Raw genomic sequence first — 24752 nt, 5'->3', positions numbered from 1 at the left:
AAACATTATTATACCCACTGTTTTATGGTCAATGAATAACCTCCTAGCAATTTCCCTGTTGGATATTCCTTGGGAACTGAATGCAAGAATCATGCCATGCTTCTTTGGAGATAGGTCTTTCTTCCTCCCCATAACCTAAAAAAAATCAAATAGCAATCTTAAAATCTCTCAAAATCCAGTAAGCTATGGGAAAACAATTCTATCTATTGAGAAACAGAACAATAGCTCTCTAAAAACTTACCAAATTGGCTTCTCTTTTTACAATTCAGCTTACTGAAGAACAACTGATAAGAAGTCAGACGGAAGTACAACTAGAGGTATATGGCGGGAATTTTGTGAACTTCAGGCATGTGCGTGCCATCTTGTGACCAAATATTGTAATGTCTCCCAGGCGGCGTATTTGAATGTGCCTCGGAAGCTGGTATCGTGAATATGGCCAATATCAAGATAAATCTTATCACGTTGTTCTATCATTCACATTACTCCAATTAACATATCAAAACTGAGCTTTTAATAACAAATACCACTTGAAGAGTGTCTTAACTTAATAGGAAATAAACTGATAGCACGAAAACGCTGGTACCAATGCAAGTCTGTTAGAAAATGAGGTTGAAATTGAAATATTGGGCCAGTATACGTACTGGGGATATTTTTTTGGACCAGGGTGTACTACCGGAAAGTGTATAGATCTCCGATCCACTGAATCTAACTTATCGCCACTATACTTATTATTCACGGTCTTTATCCTAAACAAAGGTTTCTGGCGTAAATACAAGCAGACGCGCGACACGCACGGGCACCGGTCTTATCGTCGAATTAATCCCCTCCTTCCACATCTTTCAGCTCTTATAGGAGGCAAAAAAACCACGCGACGCCAGGGAAAGCCCCTGGAAACAACTTGAGTTTGGTATGCAGCCACTAAACAGTTTCCCACGGTGGTCGGCTTACTACGTAGTTATTAATCTAATTATTTGTTAACAGCATTAAACGTATCGTTGGCTTCGTAAACTTCTGGAGGTAATTTCCATCCTTTTATTATCTTGGAAAACCTTCAGATGGAGGAGATATCGCTCAGTTCCCGTGATTTGGCGAACCTGACTACTCCCGCTTAAAATTATTGTTAGGGTGGCCTGGTGCTTCCCCAAACAAATTCTTATCTCTCTTTCTCCCTTCCACATATATCCTTTCTCACTTGTGCATAACCCATAGAATCACCTTCTGAGTTACCGCGTTCTATATGGCATCACGTCATGCGTCAGCGTCATGTTGCGCAATATTATTTCTGCGTGAAATATCGTTTGTTAATAACTGAACAGAATGGTACAATATATCAATGATACGAGTAAAGAAGTGGAATAAAGACGTAAAGGCTTTTTGCGGGTGATGTTATTCTGTACAGAGTAATAAATAAGTTACAAGATTGTGAGCAACTGCAAAATTACCTCGATGAAATGAAATGACGTATGGCTTTTAGTGCGGAGAATGTCCGAGGACATGTTCGGCTCTCCAGGTGCTGGTCTTTCGATTTGACACCCGTGGGCGACCTGCGCGTCGTGATGAGGATGAAATGATGATAAAGACAAAACATACACCCAGCCCCCGTGCCAGCGAAATGAACCAATTATGGTTAAAATTTCCGACCCTGCCGGGAATCGAACCCGCGAACCCTGTGACCAAAGGCCAGCACGCTAACCACTTAGCCATGGAAATGTTGTGAGATAAGTAGTAGGCAACTGTATGATGATAAACGGGGTTAAAATCAGGTTGTGAGTTTCACAAATAGGAGAAATCCTCTCAGTTTTAATTATATTATTGATGGGGTGAAAGTTCCGTTTGGGGATCATTGTAAGTACCTAGGTGTTAATATAAGGAAAGATCCTCACTGGACAGTCACATAAATGGGATTGTAAATAAAGCATACAGATCTCTGCACATGGTTATGAGGGTATTTAAGGGTTGTAGTAAGGATATAAAGGAGAGGTTATATAAGCCTCTGGTAAGACCCCAACGAGAGTATGGTTCCAGTGTATGGGACCCTTACCAGGATTACTTGATTCAAGAACTGGAAAAAATTCAAAGAAAAGCAGCTCGATTTGTTCTGGGGGATTTCCGACAAAAGACTACCGTTAAAAAAATGTTGCAATGTTTGGGCTGGGAAGACTCGGGAGAAAGGGGATGAGCTGCTCGACTAAGCGGTATGTTCCGAGCTGTCAGTGGAGAGATGGCGTGGAATGGCGTCAGTAGACGAATAATTTTTAGTGGTGTCTTTAAAATCAATCAATCAATCAATCAATCAATCAATCAATCAATCAATCAATCAATCAATCAATCAATCAATCAATCAATCAATCAATCAATCAATCAATCAATCAATCAATCAATCAATCAATCAATCAATCAATATTGATCTGCATTTAGGGCAGTCGCCCAGGTGGCAGATTCTCTATCTGTTGTTTTCCTAGCCTTTTCTTAAATGATTTCAAAGAAATTGGAAATTTATTGAACATCTCCCTTGGTAAGTTATTCCAATCCCTAACTCCCCTTCCTATAAATGAATATTTGCCCCAATTTGTCCTCTTGAATTCCAAATTTATATTCATAATGTGATCTTTCCTACTTTTAAAGATGTCACTCAAACTTATTCGTCTACTAATGTCATTCCACGCCACCTCTCCGCTGACAGCTCGGAACATACCACTTAGTCGAACAGTTCGTCTTCTTTCTCCCAATTCGTCCCAGCCCAAACTTTGCAACATTTTTGTAACGCTACTCTTTTGTCGGAAATCACCCAGAACAAATCGAGTTGCTTTTCTTTGGATTTTTTCCAGTTCTTGAATCAGGTAATCCTGGTGAGGGTCCCATACACTGGAACCATACTCTAGTTGGGGTCTTACCAGAGACTTATATGCCCTCTCCTATACATCCTTACTACAACCCCTAAACACCCTCATAACCATGTGCAGAGATCTGTACCCTGTATTTACAATCCCATTTATGTGATTACGCCAATGAAGATCTTTCCTTATATTAACACCTAGATACTTACAATGATCTCCAAAAGGAACTTTCACCCCATCACTGCAGTAATTAAAACTGAGACGACTTTTCCTATTTGTGAAACTCACAACCTGACTTTTAACCCCGTTTATCAACATACCATTGCCTGCTGTGCATCTCACAACATTATCGAGGTCACGTTGCAGTTGCTCACAATCTTGTAATTTATTTATTACTCTATACAGAATAACATCATTTGCAAAAAGCCTTACCTTTGATTCCACTTCTTTACTCATACCATTTATATATATAAGAAAACATAAAGGTCCATTAATACTGCCCTGAGGAATCGGAGGTAAGGCTTTTTGCGGATGATGTTATTCTCTATAGAGTGATAAATAAGTTACAAGATTGTGAGCAACTGCAACGTGACCTCGAAAATGTTGTGAGATGGACAGCAGGCAATGGTATGTTGATAAACGGGGTTAAAAGTCAGGTTGTGAGTTTTACAAGTAGGAAAAGTCCTCTCAGTTTTAATTACTGCGTTGATGGGGTGAAAGTTCCTTTTGGGGATCATTGTAAGTATCTAGGTGTTAATATAAGGAAAGATCTTCATTGGGGTAATCACATAAATGGGATTGTAAATAAAGGGTACAGATCTCTGCACATGGTTATGAGGGTGTTTAGGGGTTGTAGTAAGGATGTAAAGGAGAGGGCATACAAGTCTCTGGTAAGACCCCAACTAGAGTATGGTTCCAGTGTATGGGACCCTCACCAGGATTACCTGATTCAAGAACTGGAAAAAATCCAAAGAAAAGCAGCTCGATTTGTTCTGGGCGATTTCCGACAAAAGAGTAGCGTTACAAAAATGTTGCAATGTTTGGGTTGGGAAGAATTGAGAGAAAGAAGAAGAGCTGCTCGACTAAGTGGTATGTTCCGGGCTGTCAGCGGAGAGATGGCGTGGAATGACATTAGTAGACGAATAAGTTTGAATGGCGTTTATAAAAGTAGGAAAGATCACAATATGAAGATAAAGTTGGAATTCAAGAGGACAAACTGGGGCAAATATTCATTTATAGGAAGGGGAGTTAGGGATTGGAATAACTCACCAAGAGAGATGTTCAATAAATTTCCAATTTCTTTGAAATCATTTAGGAAAAGGCTAGGAAAACAACAAATAGGGAATCTGCCACCTGGGCGACTGCCCTAAATGCAGATCAGTATTGATTGATTGATTTATTATAGGGTCAGATAAAGCTTCACCTACTCTAATTCTCTGAAATCTACTTTCTAGTAATATAGCAACCCATTCAGTCACTCTTTTGTCTAGTCCAATTGCACTCATTTTTGCCACTAGTCTCCCATAACCCACCCTATCAAATGCTTTAGACAGGTCAATCGCAATACAGCCCATTTGACTCCCGAATCCAAGATATCTGCTATATCTTGTTGGAATCCTATAAGTTAAGCTTCAGTGGGATCTTTCCTAAAACCGAACTGCCTTCTATCGAACCAGTTATTAATTTCACACACATGTCTAATATAATCAGAAAGAATGCCTTCCCAAAGCTTACATGCAGCGCATGTCAAACTTACTGGCCTGTAATTTTCAGCTTTATGTCTATCACCCTTTCCTTTATACACAGGGGCTACTACAGCAACTCGCCATTTATTTGGTGTAGCTCCTTCAAGCAAACAATAATCAAGTTAAGTATTTCAGATATGTCGTTTTTATCATTGTAAATTTTAATACTTCTTTAGCATTAATCTCCTCCTCTATCTGGACATTATCCTTGTAACCAACAGTCCTTACATGCTGCTGACTGAATATGTCTGCCTTTTGAATATCCTCACATACACACTCCCCTTGTTCATTAATTATTCCTGGAATGTCCTTCTTGGAACCTGTTTAAAATACCTATACATACCCTTCCATTTATCACTAAAATTTGTATGACTGCCAATTATGCTTGCCATCATGTTATCCTTACCTGCCTTCTTTGTTAGATTCAATTTCCTAGTAAGTTCCTCCAATTTCTTCTTACTTCCACGGCCATTTCTAACTCTATTTCTTTCCAATCTGCACCTCCTTCTTAGTCTCTTTATTTCTCTATTATAATAAGGTGGCTCTTTACCATTCCTTACCACCCTTAATGGTACAAACCTGTTTTCGCATTCCTCAACAATTTCTTTAAACCCATCCCAGAGTCTGTTTACATTTTTATTTACCGTTTTCCACCGATCATAGCTACTTTTTAGAAACTGCCTCATGCCTGCTTTATCAGCCATATGGTACTGCCTAACAGTCCTACTTTTAAGACCTTCCTTTCTGTCACATTTATTTTTAACTACCACAAAAACAGCTTCATGATCACTAATGCCATCCATTACTTCGGTTTCTCTATAATGCCCATCTGGTTTTACCAGCACGACATCCAGGATATTTTTCCCTCTAGTTGGTTCCATCATTTTCTGAATCAGCTGTCCTTCTCACATTAGCTTATTTGCCATTTGTTGGTCATGCTTCCTGTTGTTAGCATTTCCTTCCCAATTGACATTTGGTAAATTCAGATGCGCCGCTACAATCACATTCCTTTCCATGTCGTTTCCCACGTAGCTGATTATCTTATCAAATAAATCTGAACCCGTGTCAGCACTACCCTTTCCCGGTCTGTACACCCCAAAGAAATCAAGTTGCCTATTATTTTTAGAAATGAGCCTTACACCTAGAATTTCATGTTTCTCATCTTTAACTTTTTCGTAGCTTACAACTTCTTTCACCAGAAGAACACTTTTTCTACCACCATTCCTATCCTATATCTACGATACACTCTCCAGTTCCGTGAGAAAATTTCTGCATCCATTATATCATTTCTCAGCCATAATTCAACTCCTATTACAATATCTGGTAAATATATATCTATTAAATTACTTGATTCTATTACTTTCTTTACAATACTTCTACAGTTCAACACTAAAATTTTTATGTCATCCCTACTTAACTTCCATATCTCTGTACCCTTATCACAGGAAGTAGGAAAGATCACAATATGAAGATAAAGCTGGAATTTAAGAGGACAAATTGGGGCAAATATTCGTTTATAGTAAGGGGTTTAGGGATTGGAATAACTTACCGGGGGAGATGTTCACTAAATTTCCAATTTCTTTGCATCATTTAAGAAAAGGCTAGAAAACAAAAAACAGATAGGGAATCCGCCACCTGGGCAGAGTGATCAATAGTGATTGACAATGTGTTTTTCTTTTAAAAGGAATCATCCTGAACCATTGGATTTTATTTCTGCACTTAACATTTTTGCGACAGAGATATTTTCCCAACAATACATACAGTGCTGAAACTCTTTGCTGTCTTACTAGTAACCATTGCCACAACAGAACGCTCTTTCTCATCCCTGAAATATTTAGAAGGTTATTTGTAGAATATGACTGCACAGGAGAGATTGAATGTGTTAGCTCCTTTGAATATACACAAAGAAAATCATGTGACAGTAGAAAATATAATCCCATGAGCTGGACAAAAACCAAGAGATAAACAATTATTTGCCCCAATTTGTCTTCTTGAATTCCAAGTTTATCTTCATATTGTGATCCTTCCTACTTTTAAAGACACCACTCAAACTTTTCATCTACTGACAGTTCGGAACTTACCACTTAGTCGAGCAGCTCGTCTCCTTTTTTTACGTCTTCCCAGCCTAAACTTTGCAACATTTTCGTAACTCTTTTGTCGGAAGCCATCCAGAAAAAACCGAGCCGTTTTTCTTTGGATTTTTTCCAGTTCTAGAATCAAGTAATATACAATAGTATGAAAATCGTAATTTACGTACCCAGCAGTTTTCTATTGGACCTACTTCCTAAGGTGCCTCTTTTCATTTTCGATCACACTTTTCATTGGAAAATATTTTTGACTTGGGGTATGTTGCAGTACAGTGGTTTTGCAGCCACGTCTTCATATATTTCTCAGGCTTAAATCGGTCAACTGGTGAGGCATTTTAATTTCTGAATGTATGGAGAAGTAAGCAACGAACAGTGGTGACCTTAAATAAATGATGGCTGATAATGTCATTCGTCGGCCCCGTGGTGTAGGGGTTGCCTGCCTCTTACCCGGAGGCCCCGGGTTCGATTCCCGGTCAGGTTAGGGATTTTACCTGGACCTGAGGGCTGGTTCGAGGTCCACTCAACCTACGTGATTAGAACTGAAGAGCCATCTGACGGTGAGATAGCGGCTCCCGTCTAGAAATCCAAGAATAACGGCCGAAAGGATTCGTCTTGCTGACCACACGACACCTCGCAATCTGCAGGCCTTCGGGCTGAGCAGTGGTTGCTTGTTACGCCAAGACTCTTCAAGGGCTGTAGTCTCATGGGTTGGGGTAGGGGGTTGGATTGATAACGTTATTCATCAAAATGAAACTTTGATGTTCACGAATGTTAAAACTCACTGACAGAATGAGAAATTACAATGAAAAGAACCGAATTATAATGTATAAGCAAGAAATCAGAAGGCATACTCTAATGAGTGGAGTTAAACAGAGAGCATACGGCGTATACCCACATATACCCTCGACTACAACCCTGGGAATGAAATAATTTATCAAGGGAAATATTCGAAAAATATCCAACTTCTTTGAAATCATTAAAAGGAAAAGAGTAGGTGAACAATTGATAGGGAATCTGCTACCTTAGCGACAGTCCTAAATGTAGATCAGTGATGGCTGATTGACCTTAAACCACTACCAAAATATATTACAATTTGTGGCTTATTGAGGGTTTTCTTGTTGTTGTGTTTTAGTTTTTTAATAATAGCTTACTTCGTCAACTTTTCTTGCAAAATACTGATTACTGATATTACTGATATTCAACTTTTCTTTCTCTCTATAAATTACTATGTATTCAGTACTGTGTAGATGGAAGACGCTGAAAGCGGACCCTGCTCCTGTGGGACGACACTAATCTGATGATGACTGTATATTACTCTTGCTTTTTTGCCACACGATAAATACATTTTAAAATGTCTTTGATCATCATCAACAAAGAAATAAATGCTATGGTAATGACAATGGAGTATTATCCAATAGTATATTGGTATAATTCTCGTTTTCGTACAATAATCATTGTGTGTTTGGCAGAGGTCCTGGTGCGCATGGCCCGTGTGGGGATATGCGGCTCCGACGTTCACTTCCTCAAGCATGGGAGGATCGGAGACTTCGTTGTGAAGAAGCCGATGGTGATCGGGCACGAGTCTAGCGGTGTTGTGGTCCGCTGTGGAAAAGCAGTCACTTCCCTCAAGCCAGGTGAGTTATGGGTTGTATTCTCTCAACTTTGATCTGCTGTAGTAACATTCTTAGAGGATATTTTGACATGTCCACTGTGGAAAGTTCAAGGAGTGGTGGTTAACAGCGATATCATTATGTAATGATTAGCTCGATTAGTTTCCCCTTAAAACAATATTCAACTACCTCCTACCCCCACCCCCATCATAGTTTCTCTATTAATAACGTCAGATTTAAGCCACTGGTGTGTTCTCTGAGACAAGAAGATGCCCCAACATCTGAAGACAAAAAATACCCAAAATAGTGATGCTCTCTACGGGACAGAATGTTGATCTTTGACGAGAAAACAGGTCCAAGCTCTCCATACGTTGGAGATGAAAATGCTAGGATTGATTCGCTATGACCGCGCAACAAATGACAGCGCATGTCAAAGTCTTGGTGCAGTTCCAACAGCAAGAGTGGCCCGACTCCGATAGTTCGGTCACGCCATGAGAAAAGGCGATTATGTGGCCGAAACAGCACACCATCTAGATACAGGAGGACATCGATCCCGGAGTAGACCACTCAAGAGGTGGATGGATAACATCAAGGATGACACGCACGATGTGGATCTCAACCCCCGAAGATGTCCACAACAGAGCCCTGTGGAGAGACGTAGCAGAACAGCAGGCCCTGTGTACTGGGACAAATACTAGGAAAGAAGAAGAACATCAGATTTAAATTCATTAATTCCTATTCGACATTAAACACACAAATGTTCCTAGTTAGAGTTTATTTAATTGAATGTGGGATGACAAACTTAGATTCTAGTTCCCGCCGTGGAACAATATATACTTGGAGAGTTACACCGCAGTCAAGCGGAGCGGTAAGCAAGTGGTCACCGTACTTACCTGCGAACTCGACAACGTGAGTACTGACCTCTGGATTGCAAGATCGCGAGTTCAAACCCGGCAGACGTAGTCTAATTATTGAAGGGCGGTAGACAAAATCCATTCGATACTCCATGTCGTACGATCAGAAGGTGATTGATTGATTAAATATTTTTGAAAAAAGAAGAACTGTATAAGTTTTACTCCTGTCTGAATCAAAATGTCGGTCAATGTTTTGAAAAAGGTGCAGAATGTCAGAAGCTACTTCATTGGCTCCACCAGACTTACAATATCTCCAAAATATCAATAAGGGGACCTCGTCACTTATCTTTTCAGAAGTGGTGTTGTAACAGTCTTGCAAAAATTTCATCTCCTGCAAAGTCCAACATTTTAAACATTTTAACATTTTGAAAGAAATATATAAAAATGTAAATGTAATGCAAATTTAAATGCAAAATGCTTTGCCCCACCAACACTGGGGTAGATGGGGTTCAGTAAAAGCCACTGGTATTTCCTCCGGTCCATCCCCCCTCAAAGCCGTTGACTCCTTTGAGTTGTCGGGTTATTTCCCGCCACCCAGCACTCGATATTAAGACACTGGCTGTACAGTCTACACCAGAGGTGCTCACGCTGGGCATATCGTCCCGCGGGTGCCCAGCACTGGAAGCGGGCGATTAGACAGGCGATGAGCTTATGCTGATCAGCCACAGTGACGTTGCGGTTACGTCACAGTCCGTGAAGGTTGGGCGAAGCTCTTCCAGTCAGTCTCGATCACTGCGGCGATACCCGAGTTTGAAATGGAGGCAAAAAAGTAACGAAAGAAAGAGAGCAGAAATCCACGTTATTTTCAATTTACTTTGTAAGGAATAAGTTATTTATGTTCATTGCAATTTATGTATTTTGACCGGATGTAATGAAGAGTTAGGCCTACAACTTCAAATATTTTTTGTACTGTACGTAGTGAATTATAATTTTCACTATTATATTTTAAGAAGGGGCTGCCTGGCCGAGGCGATAAAGGCGTGCTCGGCTCGCCCGGAAGGACGTGGGTTCGAATCCCCGTCAGGAAGTCGTAAAATTTAAGAAATGAGAGTTCCACTTCCGGAGGTGCATATGGCTCTGAGGTTCACTCAGCCTACACCAGAAATTAGTACCAGGTTAATTCCTGGGGGCAAAGGCGGCCGGGTGTAGAGCTAACCACTCTACCCCATCAAGTGCCGAGGTTAAGGATAGTGGAAGCCTTTACCTTCCACCCCTCCAAGGGCCGGTACGGAGAAAACTTTGCTTCTTTTTAAAATATTTTAAGAGCTTTTTTAGAAACATCCCTAACATAATACGAAGTTAAGGTGGATAAGCTGTAGCTTGTGGTTGCTTTGATTTAAATTATCTGATAAACTCACCAACAATCCAATCATGCTTACCGGGAATAACATCAATTATCAGTTAGATTATTTATTTGAAGGCATACTGTACACTTTCTGGCCCCATGGTGTAGGGGTAGCGTGCCTACCTCTCCCCTGGGGGCCCCGGGTTCGATTTCCGACCAGGTCAGGGATTTTTCTCTCGACCTGAGGGCTGATTCGAGGTCCATTCAGCCTACGTGATTAGAATTGAGGAGCTATCTGACGGTGAGATGGCGGCCCCGGTCTCAAAAGCCCAGAATAACGACAGAGAGGAGGCGTCGTGCTGACCACACAACCCCTCGTAATATGCAAGTCTTCGGGCAGCGGTCGCTGGGCTGGCCAAGGCCCTTTCAAGGGCGTTAAGTGGCATGGGGTTTGGATTTGGCATACCGGTACTGTACCTTTATTGGGTAGACACTTTTACGTTGTTGTACTTTTATCTTGGATAGTAAATACACTGACTGACAGAGCAAATGCAACACCAAGGAGGAGTGGTTCGAAAGGGATGAAAGTTGGGGAAAAAAACAGAGACGGCACGGACGAATAATTGATGTTTATTTCAAACCGATATGCAGGTTACACAATGCGCACGGCATCGACTCAGTAGCATGTAGGACCACCGCGAGCGGCGATGCACGCAGAAACACGTCGAGGTACAGAGTCAATAAGAGTGCGGATGGTGTCCTGAGGGATGGTTCTCCATTCTCTGTCAACCATTTGCCACAGTTGGTCGTCCGTACGAGGCTGGGACAGAGTTTGCAAACGGCGTCCAATGAGATCCCACACGTGTTCGATTGGTGAGAGATCCGGAGAGTACGCTGGCCACGGAAGCATCTGTACACCTCGTAGAGCCTGTTGGGAGATGCGAGCAGTGTGTGGGCGGGCATTATCCTGCTGAAACAGAGCATTGGGCAGCCCCTGAAGGTACGGGAGTGCCACCGGCCGCAGCACATGCTGCACGTAGCGGTGGGCATTTAACGTGCCTTGAATACGCACTAGAGGTGACGTGGAATCATACGCAATAGCGCCCCAAACCATGATGCCGCGTTGTCTAGCGGTAGGGCGCTCCACAGTTACTGCCGGATTTGACCTTTCTCCACGCCGACGCCGCACTCGTCTGCGGTGACTATCACTGACAGAACAGAAGCGTGACTCATCGGAGAACACGACGTTCCGCCATTCCCTCATCCAAGTCGCTCTAGCCCGGCACCATGCCAGGCGTGCACGTCTATGCTGTGGAGTCAATGGTAGTCTTCTGAGCGGCCGCCGGGAGTGCAGGCCTCCTTCAACCAATCGACGGGAAATTGTTCTGGTCGATATTGGAACAGCCAGGGTGTCTTGCACATGCTGAAGAATGGCGGTTGACGTGGCGTGCGGGGCTGCCACCGCTTGGCGGCGGATGCGCCGATCCTCGCGTGCTGACGTCACTCGGGCTGCGCCTGGACCCCTCGCACGTGCCACATGTCCCTGCGCCAACCATCTTCGCCACAGGCGTTGCACCGTGGACACATCCCTATGGGTATCGGCTGCGATTTGACGAAGCGACCAACCTGCCCTTCTCAGCCCGATCACCATACCCCTCGTAAAGTCGTCTGTCTGCTGGAAATGCCTCCGTTGACGGCGGCCTGGCATTCTTAGCTATACACGTGTCCTGTGGCACACGACAACACGTTCTACAATGACTGTCGGCTGAGAAATCACGGTACGAATTGGGCCATTCGCCAACGCCGTGTCCCATTTATCGTTCGCTACGTGCACAACACAGCGGCGCATTTCACATCATGAGCATACCTCAGTGACGTCAGTCTACCCTGCAATTGGCATAAAGTTCTGACCACTCCTTCTTGGTGTTGCATTTGCTCTGTCAGTCAGTGTATCTATGTCCTCATTCGTTATGGAACTCCCTCGCCATTTAGAGGCTAGCTATTATTATCGGACGGCTGATAAGATTTAGGTAATATTTTCAGAAATTCAGTGAACAGGGAAAGTCACACAACACTGTGCAAAATCAAGCAATAAACTTGTTGAATTTTGTAAATATATTACGTTTTGCTGGATGAGTAACAGGAATTTTACTTATAAAAATGGAAATACTGTCATTTACATCCAAGGAATTGTGAATCGTAGCTTGTACGCTTAAACCCTGTATCTTTATAAATTGTAACATAGAAATTACACTGACTTAGCAAATATCATGGGATAGTCACCTAATAGCGTGTGGGGCCTCCTCTGGCCCTGCGAACTGCAGTGAGACGCCGTGGGAGTGAGTCGACAAGTCCCTGGTAGTCCTCTGGATGCAGTTGACACCAAATCGCTTGCAGAGCGGCCGCCAGTGCTGGTCTGTTCGTGGGTGCAGGATCCATTGCACGGAGCCTGCGTTCCAGAACATCCCAGATATGCTCGATAGGGTTCATATCGGGGCTCCTGGGTGGCCATGGCAGTCGTTGGACCTCCGCTGCATGTTCCTGGAACCATTCCCGGGTGACGTGGGAGCGATGTGGCTGCGCGTTATCATCTTGAAACACCGCAGAACCGTCTGAACGCTGCAAGGCCAAAAATGGATGGAGATGGTCTCCGAGCAGCTCAACATACCGCGTGCCATTCAAAGTCTCTTCCAGAACAACTAGGGGGCCCATTCCATACCAGGAAAATGCACCTCAGAGTATAACAGAGACGCTAGCGCCCTGGACCACACCTTCGAGACAGGCGGGATCCATCGCTTCATGTGGTCTGCGCCATACACGGTGCCTCCCATCGGCATGGTGCAGTTGAAATCGTGATTCGTCCGACCATATCATGTTACGCCATTGTTGCAGTGTCCATCCCTGGTGACTGGCGACAAATGCGCGTCGTTGTGCCCGATGACGTTGAGTTAACAGTGGCACCCGTGTGCGGCGCCGGCTCCCATATCCCATAGAACCCATGTTCCTAAGGATTGTCCACTGGGAGACGTGTCTAGCACGGCCTGTATTGAATAGAGCCGTGATTTGTTGCACGGTTGCCCGTCTGTCACTATTGAAAATCAGTCTCAGATGTCGCCGGTCACGGTCATCGAGGGTGGCTGGACGGCCGGTCGTTCGTCTGTTGTGGACGGTGACACCCGCATTAAACCATTCACGATACACCCTGGACACGGTTGATCGTGTGAAGCCGAATTCCCGCACCACTTCCGAAATCGCACTTCCCATCCGTCGGGCACCGACCACCATACCCCGTTCGAACGGTGTCAGCTCACGACGACATTCCATGTTACACCTGTCACATGCACAGCCACTGCTCACAAGGTCTTCTATACAACTGCCGCTGGCACAGGGGGCGTGTGGTGCGCAGACAACACACCTGCGCATCAGTGCTCCGCTATCCCATGACATTTGCTCAGTCAGAGTACATCGTGTCAGTTTTTTTTAAATTTATAAGTATAAATATAAGAAAATGAAACTGACTGTTTATATCCGGCTCAGTATAAATCAAACCGAAATATCTTGAAAAGGTCGGTTTTCTGGCCATTATAATGTTTTTTAAAATGCTATACGGCACCGAAATCAGCGTTTCGCTGAGTAGTGGAGGGCAGCTTCGTAGTCACAATCGAATGTCACCGCTCCACATTCCTCTCAAGTGTGATCGCTCTCTCGCTTCACTGTGACGTATGCTTGCTACGTAAGCTGCCCACATTTACGTCAGACCAGCCCGGCTGCACTGGGCTAGCCTCAACGGGCACCTAGCTGAGCACCTCTGGTCTACGCCAAACGCGAACACAATTCGGCTCAGTGAGCATCGCTTCAGCTCAGGCAGGTAAAGGAGCAGAGTACGCGCTCTGACGGAAGGTACAGCCTAGCAGCTGCTTGCACGGCTCTCAGTTACAACTGGTGAAGGGGCGCGTATCTAAACAGATTTAAACTTTTAACAGTGTTAGTGTTATTGTGGCCAATGTCTTGTTCTATTAACTGCATTAGATTATGGTGAGGAAACAGAATAAGTTATTTTGTGTATACAAACGCCAAGTGGTAAGTGAATAGGCCTACATTTAATTATATTTATTTCATTACGTTATGCGTAGGAAACAGATAACTAAATACTCTCATAGAAATACTGTAGGCTAACATGAAAGCTTGTTTAGAATAGACAATGAACGACGAACGAACTGTACAATTGTATTGCGTAAACATGATATACTCAGGGGTTGCCTGGCCGAGGCGGTAAAGGCGTGCTCGATTCGCCCGGAAGGACGTGGGTTCGAATCCCCGTCAGGAAATCGTGAAATTTAAGAACCGAGATTTCCACTTCCGAAGGTGCAAAGGGCCCTGAGGTTCACTCAGCCTACACCAAAAATGAGTACTGGGTTAATTCCTGGGAGCAAAGGCGGCCGGGCGTAGAGCTAACCACTCTACCCCATCACGTGCCGCGGTTAACAATGGTGGAAGCCTTTACCTTCCATTCCTCCAAGGGCCTTCATGGCCTGTACGGATGTGACTTTGTCTTTTTAAACATAATATACTCAGCCAGGTAAATTGCTGTGGCTTTGCTTGCGCCTTGACTCTGCATATCGCCATCTTTACAGCATAAACTATTAGAAGTCATCTGATCTCGGCTCTTTCCGCGCTCATGCCATTAGCTCAAGGAGCGGGGCCCTCACGTTGCCCACCGATGGTCTACACCAGTACAATAGCCGGGTGCATCTGATCAGGTGAGAGTCGTGAATATTTCAGACTCCTCTCAACAAGCTGTTCATCCTCTGTGTTGCAGGAGACAAGGTAGCTCTAGAACCCGGTGTTCCCTGTCGTCACTGCTCCTACTGCAAGGAAGGAATCTACAACGTGTGTCCCAAAGTGAGCTTCTTCGCCTGTCCTCCTACCAGTGGAACGATGGCTCGCTATTTCTGTCATCCAGAGGACTTCTGTTTCAAGTAAGTATTTATTGCTGTTCAATTAAAAGAATAGAAACACAATCCATATCAACACTATAAGTTTCTAAAACATTTAAAAATATCTCACAAGCCACACAAAATGTATCGATGATTGTTAGTAATTTTAGTCTCGAATTTCTAAATCAATCAATCAATACTGATCTGCATTTAGGGCAGTCGCCCAGGTGGCAGATTCCCTATCTGTTGCTTTCCTAGCCTTTTCCGAAATGATTTCAAAGAAATTGGAAATTTATTGAACATCTCCCTTGGTAAGTTATTCCAATCCCTAACTCCCCTTCCTATAAATGAATATTTGCCCCAGTTTGTCCTCTTGAATTCCAGCTTTATCTTCATATTGTGATCTTTCCTACTTTTATAAACGCCATTCAAACCTATTCGTCTACTAATGTCATTCCACGCCAACTCTCCGCTGACAGCTCGGAACATACCACTTAGTTGAGCAGCTCTTCTTCTTTCTCTCAATTCTTCCCAACCCAAACATTGCAACATTTTTATAACGCTACTCTTTTGTCGGAAATCACCCAGAACAAATCGAGCTGCTTTTCTTTGGATTTTTTCCAGTTCTTGAATCAGGTAATCCTGGTGAGGGTCCCATACACTGGAACCATACTCTAGTTGGGGTCTTACCAGAGACTTATATGCACTCTCCTTTACATCCTTACTACAACCCCTAAGCACCCTCATAACCATGTGTAGAGATCGGTACCCTATATTTACAATCCCATTTATGTGATTACCCCAATGAAGATCTTTCCTTATATTAACACCTAGATACTTACAATGATCCCCAAAAGGAACTTTCACCCCATCAACGCAGTAATTAAAACTGAGAGGACTTTTCCTATTTGTGAAACTCACAACCTGACTTTTAGCCCCGTTTATCAACATACCATTGCCTGCTGTCCATCTCACAACATTTTCGAGGTCACGTTGCAGTTGCTCACAATCTTGTAACTTATTTATCACTCTATAGAGAATAACATCATCCGCAAAAAGCCTTACCTCCGATTCCAGTCCTTTACTCATATCATTTATATATATAAGTAAAGGAGTGGAATCGGAGGTAAGGCTTTTTGCGGATGATGTTAATCTCTATAGAGTGATAAATAAGTTACAAGATTGTGACCTATGTAGCATGTTCCATAGTTCCATTCTTTTAATCGAATTATGAATCATCAGCACTGGTTTTATGATGACTAAGGAACAATGTATTGCTGTCGTAACTATGTGTAGCACTAAATGAGTTTTTTATTTTTACAATTTGTTTCACGTCGCACCGACACAGATAGGTCTTATGGCGAAGAAGGGACAGGAAAGGGCTAGGAGTGTGAAGGCAGTGGCCATGGCCTTAATTAAGTTAGAGCCCCAGCATTTGCCTGGTGTAAAAATGGGAAACTACGGAAAACCATCTTCAGGGCTGCCAACAGTCGGGTTCGAACCCACTATCTCCCGGATGCAAGCTCACAGCTCGCGGCCCTAACCGCACGGCCAACTCTCCCGGTAAATGAGTTTTGTATGCGGGCGTGAGTGAGAGAGGAAGAACCTTCAATTCACTAGTTGCTACATTGACTCCTGGTCCGCGCTGTCAGCAGACCACTTAGCGATTACCGTCCACCAAAATATTACGTGCACAATTCACGTTACGTCATGTAGGTTTCGAATTTTTAGTTTATATTTTAATATGTCTTATTGCAGGTGGAACGCAAAGAGTGTCCGTGTTTCAACCATGCGTCAACTTTAAGACATTGTTTTTCCAAACCCCGTCATCTGATCGAATCCAAATTTTAACACAATATATATTAGGATGTTTTATACATTGTTTCTGAAGTTACAAATCTTATGATCCCAAAAATGTAACTTTTCTCGGCTCGGGATGGTTGGAAAATTACGTTCTTGGTCGCGTTGTGATCTTAATTTATCCATGGTTACTGTATGCCTGTGAAATACGTTTATGAATTGAATTTTTTAAATATCAGTCTGTATTTATATTGGGTAGAATATGGATGAGTAGCCGGCCAATGCAGGGAAAGTCGTGCGACGCTGCCGCGATAGCGCAGGACACCGCGCCATGTCACGCCACCACCCTGAGCCGAGAAAAAGATTAAACTTGTAGTAAACTTGTAGATCTCTCAAAATACGATACCACTGGTGCAAGCCATTTTTGATACGACCTACCGTTTATCCACAATAAAAAAAATTGTCAAAAAAGAGGTCTGCACTTGATTTTAAAGTTGTGTCCACCAAATGTGCCATCGAACTCCACGGCCATCCTTTAATATCATTTTATCGCACTTCTCGATGAGCCAGAAACTTGGAATTTGGCACACTTGTAGCTTTTAGCGTGTAACAAACGGAAACATTCCTATGAGTGATTTTAAAAATGTTTACCTCCAAAATACGCACAAATATTATTGTCATGGCAGGTCTCCTCTAAGGACCCTCCGGAGACCATACGCCGTAAAGAATTATTATTATTATTATTATTATTATTATTATTATTATTATTATTATTATTATTATATTATATATATAATTCGCTGGGGCCATCAAGGACCACGTTAAGTCTTGTTGCATTTGACACTGAACTTGGGCTTCTTTAGAGCCCAAATTTCCCTCATTCTTTGTGAGTGGGCCTGCTTACGCTCCTCTGTCCAAGGGGCACCGTGTCTTCTCTTCGGTTGCTCGTCTCGATTTAGCCCGTTCGTCAATATTTTCTTGCGGAAGAGATCTCTGTTAAGAGCGTCTTCAGATGAGATATGTAGCATTTGAAGGTCTTCTTTGGTATTTCTAAACCAGGGAATTGTGGTTTTGGGGTTTGAATCAAAAAAGTGAAATATTTCTTTAGTTAGCTTTCTTTCGTCCATTCTTTTCAGATGACCGTAAAATCGTGCCCGTCTTTTTCTGATTGTGTTGGTAATTTTCTCTATTTTGCTGTAGACTTCCTTGTTGGATCTCTTTTGATGGACTCCATTTCTGTACTTTGATCCCAAGATTCCTCTCACAATTTTGCGTTCTCTTTTCTCCAGTTCTTCAAGGAGTCCTTTGTTGGCATTTAGAGACAGGGTTTCGGCTACTGGCTTCAGAACTGTTTCATAGTGACGTATCTTGGTGTTTTGGGAAAGGCATTTTTTGTTGTAGATTGTGCGGGATGTTTGGTAGGCTATTTCCAGTTTGCGTACTCGCTCCTGAAGTGCTTCTTTGTCCAGTCCATTTTTTATGATGATCTCACCCAGGTATTTGAATTTGTCTACTCGGGTGATGTCCCCGTATTTTGTATGGAGTTCTGGTGGAGCCTCTTTGATGTTAGTCATTACTTCTGTTTTCTCAAACGATATCTGCAAACCAGTTTGTTCGGCAATTTCCTTTAAAATTTCAACTTGAGCTCTAGCGGTTTCTATGTCGTTTGAGAGAACAGCAATATCATCGGCAAATGCTAAGCAGTCTGTTGCGATCCCCTTAGATTTGGTTCCTATTCTCAATGGACTGTAGTTGGTTTCCTGTAATCTCACCCGCCAGGTTCTGATGATCTTTCCAAGAACACAGTTGAAGAGTATCGGGGATAGCCCATCACCTTGTCGGACTCCTGTTTTGATGTCAAAGGAATGCGAGAGACATCCGTGGAACTTCACCTTGGATTTTGTATCGGTCAGGGTGGCTATAATTAATGCCAGCAGTTTCAAATCAACTCCAAATTCATTTAAGATGTTTAGCAGGACTTCCCGGTCAATGGAGTCGTACGCTTTCTTAAAGTCCACAAAGACAGACACATACTGCTTGGACCTTAGTGTACAATATCTGATGATCGTTTTGAGATTTTGTATCTGTTCAGCTGTTGAGCGACCTTTTCTGAACCCTCCTTGGTATTCACCTATTTGATGTCCGACTTGTGCTTCCAAACGCTCCAGGAAGGCAAGTGATAGAATTTTGTAAGTCACGGGTAGCAAAGATATTCCTCTGTAGTTGTTGATGTTCTTCATGCTGCCTTTTTTGTGTAATGGATGGATCAAAGCTATTTTCCAATCTTCGCGTAGGGTCTCCTTGTTCCAAATTTCTTCTATTTGCTTTTGCAAGATATCAAGTGATTCCTCTGGGGCATATTTCCATAGTTCTGCTACTACTGAGTCTTCCCCCGGCGCTTTGTTATTTTTGAGACGGGCAATGTGGCGCTTGATTTCATCTCTGTCGGGTGGTCTGGAATCTGGGTACCTGAGTAAGGGTTCCTTGGTTTCAATGGGGCTTTGCGGTTTAGAGCAATTAAGTAAATTCTTGAAGTAGTCTGCCAGAATGCTGCAATTTTCTTCATTTGACGTCGCCAGTGAGCCGTCCTTTCGCTCAAAGCATAGAGATGGTGGTTTATAGCCAGTGAGTTTGCGTTTGAAGGCTCTGTAGTACTCTCTGATTTTATTCTTCCTAAAGTTTTGTTCTATCTTTTCAATGAGAGATTTTTCGTATTTACGTTTCTCAGTTCTGAACACCCTAGCTGCTTGGGCACGTTGGGTTTTGTAGGTTTCCCAATCATTTTCTGATTTCGTAGAGTAGTACTGTTTCCACGCATTGAGTCTTTCTTGGAGGACTGATTCGCAGGTACCATTCCACCAGGCATGCTTTTTGCTTCTCTTGATTTCTGCAACGTCTTTGGCGGCCTCAACAAGGAGACTTTTGGCGTTGTTAAAGTCACAGTCATTTGGTCTAGCCTTCTCCTGGAACTCCTCGACCCTTTGCCGAAGTTTATCATTGTCGAAGCGTATGATCTGTTTGGTTGTCTTCCTTGTGTTTGCGGGAATTGGTTTGAATTTGATAAGAGACATATAATGATCTGAGGCCACATTGATGCCTTTCTTTACCTTGACATTCATAATCTCAGGGCTGTTTCTCCTGGAGATTGCAACATGATCAATTTGGAACTCTCCGAGAGCTTGGACAGGAGAACGCCAAGTCATTTGCTTTCTGGGTAGACGGCGAAAGTGGGTCGACATGACCTGCAGGTTGTGATTTTCGCAAATGGACACCAGTCTTTTGCCGTTGGGATTGGTTCTTTTGTGAGCATTGTAATTTCCTATAACTTTCTTGTACTTCTTTTCACGACCTAGTTGGGCATTGAAATCACCCAAATGAAGCTTAACATGGCGTTTGGGGATTTTGTTTAATTTTTCATCCAGTAGGTCCCAGAAATTATCAACTTCGTCTGGATCAGACTTGTTCTTATCGTTTGTAGGAGCATGTGCGTTAACTAGGGCGTAGGTTTTGTTCGCGCATTTAATTGTGAGTATGGACAATCTGTCATTCACAGGTTCGAAATTTGCAACCGATTTAAGGATCTTGGTTCTAACAGCAAACGCGGTTCCAAGCATCACAGCTCCATTGAGGATTCCTTTTTGCGCTTTGCTCTTGAAAAATCGGTAGCCTTCGGATTCAAAAATCTCTTCATCTGGGTACCTTGTTTCCTGTAGGGCCATTATGGATATCTGATTTTCGTGAAGAGCTTTGGTGAGGGTTTTCAGCTTGCCAGTTTGTGTAAGTGAATTTATGGTGAAAGTTGCTAGAAAGGTTTTAGATTTTGGCCTGAGTTTTTGACTCTTCGGGGTACCCCGAGACGCTCCGACTCGTCTCTTGCATGATGTCGAGTCTCCCCCAGAATCCGAACGAGACTCGTGCGCCGTGGCGTTCACGACGAGGGATTTATCCGAAGATTTACCCCCTGGGGTATGTTTCTTGAAATGTTGTGCCATCATGCTTTTTGACTTGACTTTGCTTTGGACGGGTACCCATCCTTTTACAACTAGGGTTGTTAGCCCTAGAGGTTGCCTCAAGATGTTTTCTGGCTTCTGGTCATTTACCAGTCTTCGCCGTAACCCTGGCAAGGGACCAGTTTTTTTTCACGGTGGTATTTTATTTCCCTACTACCCTCTGACTCTGCTGGCGGCAGAGCCAGCGAGCTTCCCCAATTCCAATGGGACGCGCCCGATGGAGGTAACCGGTAAATCCCCACACGGGATTATATTATTATTATGATTATGATGATGATTATTATTATTATTATTATTATCATCCATCCCTAATCCTATAGTCCCCCAGTACGCCTAACATATTTTTGCTTGGTACTCTATCATACACCTTCGTTAGGTCTATGAAACATTAACATAAATGTCCACTCCTCTCGTAAAATCTCATGCTAGAGAAATATCTTACTTTTTACAGTTGTATGTCTCTTTTTCGGACATATTTCAATAACCTCAGTAGTCTATAGCTCGTTCACATCGTTCCAGACTCCCTGACAACGTCTCCCTGGAAGAAGGAGCTCTGTTGGAGCCGTTGGCTGTCGGGGTTCACTCATGCAGGAGAGGTGGTGTCGGGCTGGGCTCTAAAGTGCTGGTCATTGGAGCTGGGCCTATTGGGCTCGTCACTCTACTGACGGCTAAGGCTATGGGAGCGGCCACTGTCATACTTACAGGTAGGTCCATATCTGATGATAGAACTAACGACACGAGTACAATAAACCTCCAGGAGCTAGAAGGCCCACTAGCTGAGAATCTGACCAGGACCAATGAGATCACACTGACAGTGTTCTCACAATGTTTGTCCAATACAAGTTCAGACGATAGTAAGGACCTAATGAAATAACATAAAAGATCGCACGTCCTGCGTCCTTTTCTGTAGGATTTGCACATTCTCCACTTAGGGCACTGTACTTCTTTATGAATCACTAAATTAATCACAGCAAGTGTTCAAAATGTCTTGATCGTACCTCGGTACAAAAGATTAATTGGCGGAGTACTGGCTGACGAATTCGTATAAAAACATCTGACATTGTGAGATAATTCAACTTTTGTTCATTTTTAACGAGGAAAAATCAAGAGGATTCAAGTCTTGAGATCGGGGTGGGACGTAAGGCAAATTGTAAAAAAAAGTCTAAGCATCGTTGTCTTGGTCTTCCTCTACTTCTCTTGCCCTCCTTAACAGTCTATTATTCTCCTAGGTAACCTATCCTCCTCCATTCGCCTCACACTACCTCACAACCAAAGCCGGTCTATGCATACAGCTTCATCCAACAATTTTATTCCTAAGTTACCCTTTATCTCCTCATTCTGAGTACCCTCCTTCCATTGTTCCCACCTGTTCGTACCAGCAATCATTCTTTCTACTTTATGGGCCGATGACCTTAAACGTTAGGCCCCTTTAAACAACAAGCATCATCATCTTTCTACTTTCATGTCTGTTACTTCTAACTTATGAATAAGATATCCTGAGTCCACCCAGCTTTCACTCCCGTAAAGCAAAGTTGGTCTGGAAACAGACCGATGTAGAGATAGTTTCGCCCGGGAGCTGACTTCCTTCTTACAGAATACTGTTGATTGCAACTGCGAGCTCACTCCATTAGCTTTATTGCATGTCGATTCAATCTCACTTTATATTAACATCCTGGGAGAATAAATATTCTTACTTGAAATTATCTACCTGTTCCAGCTTTGTATCCCCAATATGACATTCAGTTCTCTTGGATTTCTTACCAACTGACATCAATTTAGTTTTGGAAAGGCAAATTTTTAAAAGCATAGGCTACTCATTGCACCTTGCGAACGGCCGTAGCCGTGTTGAAACACCGGGTCTCGTGAGGTCTCCGAAGTTAAGCAACATTGCGCGTGGTCAAGGTTCCGATGGGTTACCACGCGCTGTTGGTGGGGGCTAAGGGAATAGAGGAGCGGAAAGAAACTGGCCACCTTACCGTATGTAAACTCCGGCTCAGGCACACCTCTGCGGAGGTTCGGACCTGCCTTCGGGCAGAATACACCCTTACCTTAACCATTCCATGGTATTAGACTGCAGACTTTCAGCACAATCTGGTATTAAGACCAAGTCGTCGGCATGGGCCAAACTGCTTATTACATTTCCAACTTCTGAATCCCTCCCTACCACTTTATACCTTTCAGTAGATGATCCATGTAAACTATGAACAAAGGTGAAAGATTTCAGCCTTGTCTAACCTCTGTAAGTACCTTGAACCAAGAACTCATTCTACTATCAATCCTTACTGCAACCCAGTTCTCACCATAAATGACTTTGATTGGTTTAAATAATTTACCGTTATTCCCATAGTTTCCCAGTACGCCGAACATATTTTCTCTTGGTACCCTGTCATATGCTTTCATCTAGATCTACGAAACATAAAAATAACTGTCTACTTCTCTCGTAGCATTTTTCAATTACCTGGCGCATACTGAAAATCTGATCCTGACAGCCCCTCTGTGGTCTGACACCATACTGGTTTTCATCCAACTTCCTCTCAACCACTGATAGTACCCTCCCTTCCAAGATGCCAGTGAACACTTTCTTGGTATACCGAACAATGAGATACCTCGATAGTTGTTGAAATTCTTCCTGTTCCCATGCTTATAGATAGGTGCAAACATTTTTTTATTCAATCAAAAGATACCTTACTAACCCATCATTACTCTACTTGCTGTAGTGCCAGCCGTTGAGAGTGACAATCATATAGCGTGTGCAACGTTATCTAACTCCCCAGCTACTTTCTGCCAATATTCAGGCAGGCTGTTTTACTCGGGACGCAGCGGTAATCCCATCTATCGGAGATGAGTGGCAGCAGAAGAGACAAATCACATCACAACAATGGTCAATGTAATGTTATTGTTGATAAGTTTTATGAAATTTCTATATTGTAGGACTTCACATTTAGTTTTCTTCCGACTCAGTGATATTAGGGCATCTAACGTAAAGGGAGTCCTTCCTTCTTTCATGATCCCCTCTTGTCTTATTCTTCAAGCGATCGTTCTTTTACGGATTTTTCTTAATTTTTATAGTCATCATCACAATTTTCCTCGTCGATATGGACCGATGACCGTGTGGTTTTACACCTTAAGACAATCATGACGAAAACCATCTCCAGTTAACGCGATTAAGCAACATTTCCATGTTACCAATGCTCCAAATTAACGTTCACATACCAGACGTTACAAAACATGTTCCCTAATTTTTTGAACTGTGCCGTATATTAAACACGTGGAGTGGCCAATACGCTGGGTAATTTCATATAATTCACTACAGATATCCTAACCCACATTCTAGACCTTTAAGTCAGAGTAACCTTCTCTGTAATTGATTAAACGCCAATGCAAATGTTGTGGAATGTTGTTCAGAGCTTTAGTAGTGCGAATTTTTAAATATGTATGGTCACTGAGTATGGCTTGGTTGCAGTGGCGCATCCTGGAATCTCCACTGAGGCATGCAATTAGTAACTATACAGTTAACACAATGTATT

General features: G+C 42.9%; 1 protein-coding gene across 1 annotated transcript in view; it reads left to right on the top strand.

Moving 5' to 3' along the window:
* The window catches only part of LOC136858680 (sorbitol dehydrogenase), a 46123-nt gene that overhangs the window by 7973 nt on the left and 13398 nt on the right, over nt 1–24752 (top strand). The window contains exons 3-5 of the mRNA XM_067138401.2: nt 8139–8303; nt 15298–15457; nt 21745–21929. Coding sequence (XP_066994502.2) covers nt 8139–8303; nt 15298–15457; nt 21745–21929 — 510 coding nt within the window. The remainder of the gene's footprint in view (nt 1–8138; nt 8304–15297; nt 15458–21744; nt 21930–24752) is intronic.

Source organism: Anabrus simplex, chromosome 1 (genome assembly GCF_040414725.1).
Source record: "Anabrus simplex isolate iqAnaSimp1 chromosome 1, ASM4041472v1, whole genome shotgun sequence".
NCBI classification, from domain to species: domain Eukaryota; kingdom Metazoa; phylum Arthropoda; class Insecta; order Orthoptera; family Tettigoniidae; genus Anabrus; species Anabrus simplex.
The sequence above is the reverse complement of the archived record's forward strand: the minus strand, read 5'-3'. Positions and strand labels throughout refer to the sequence as shown.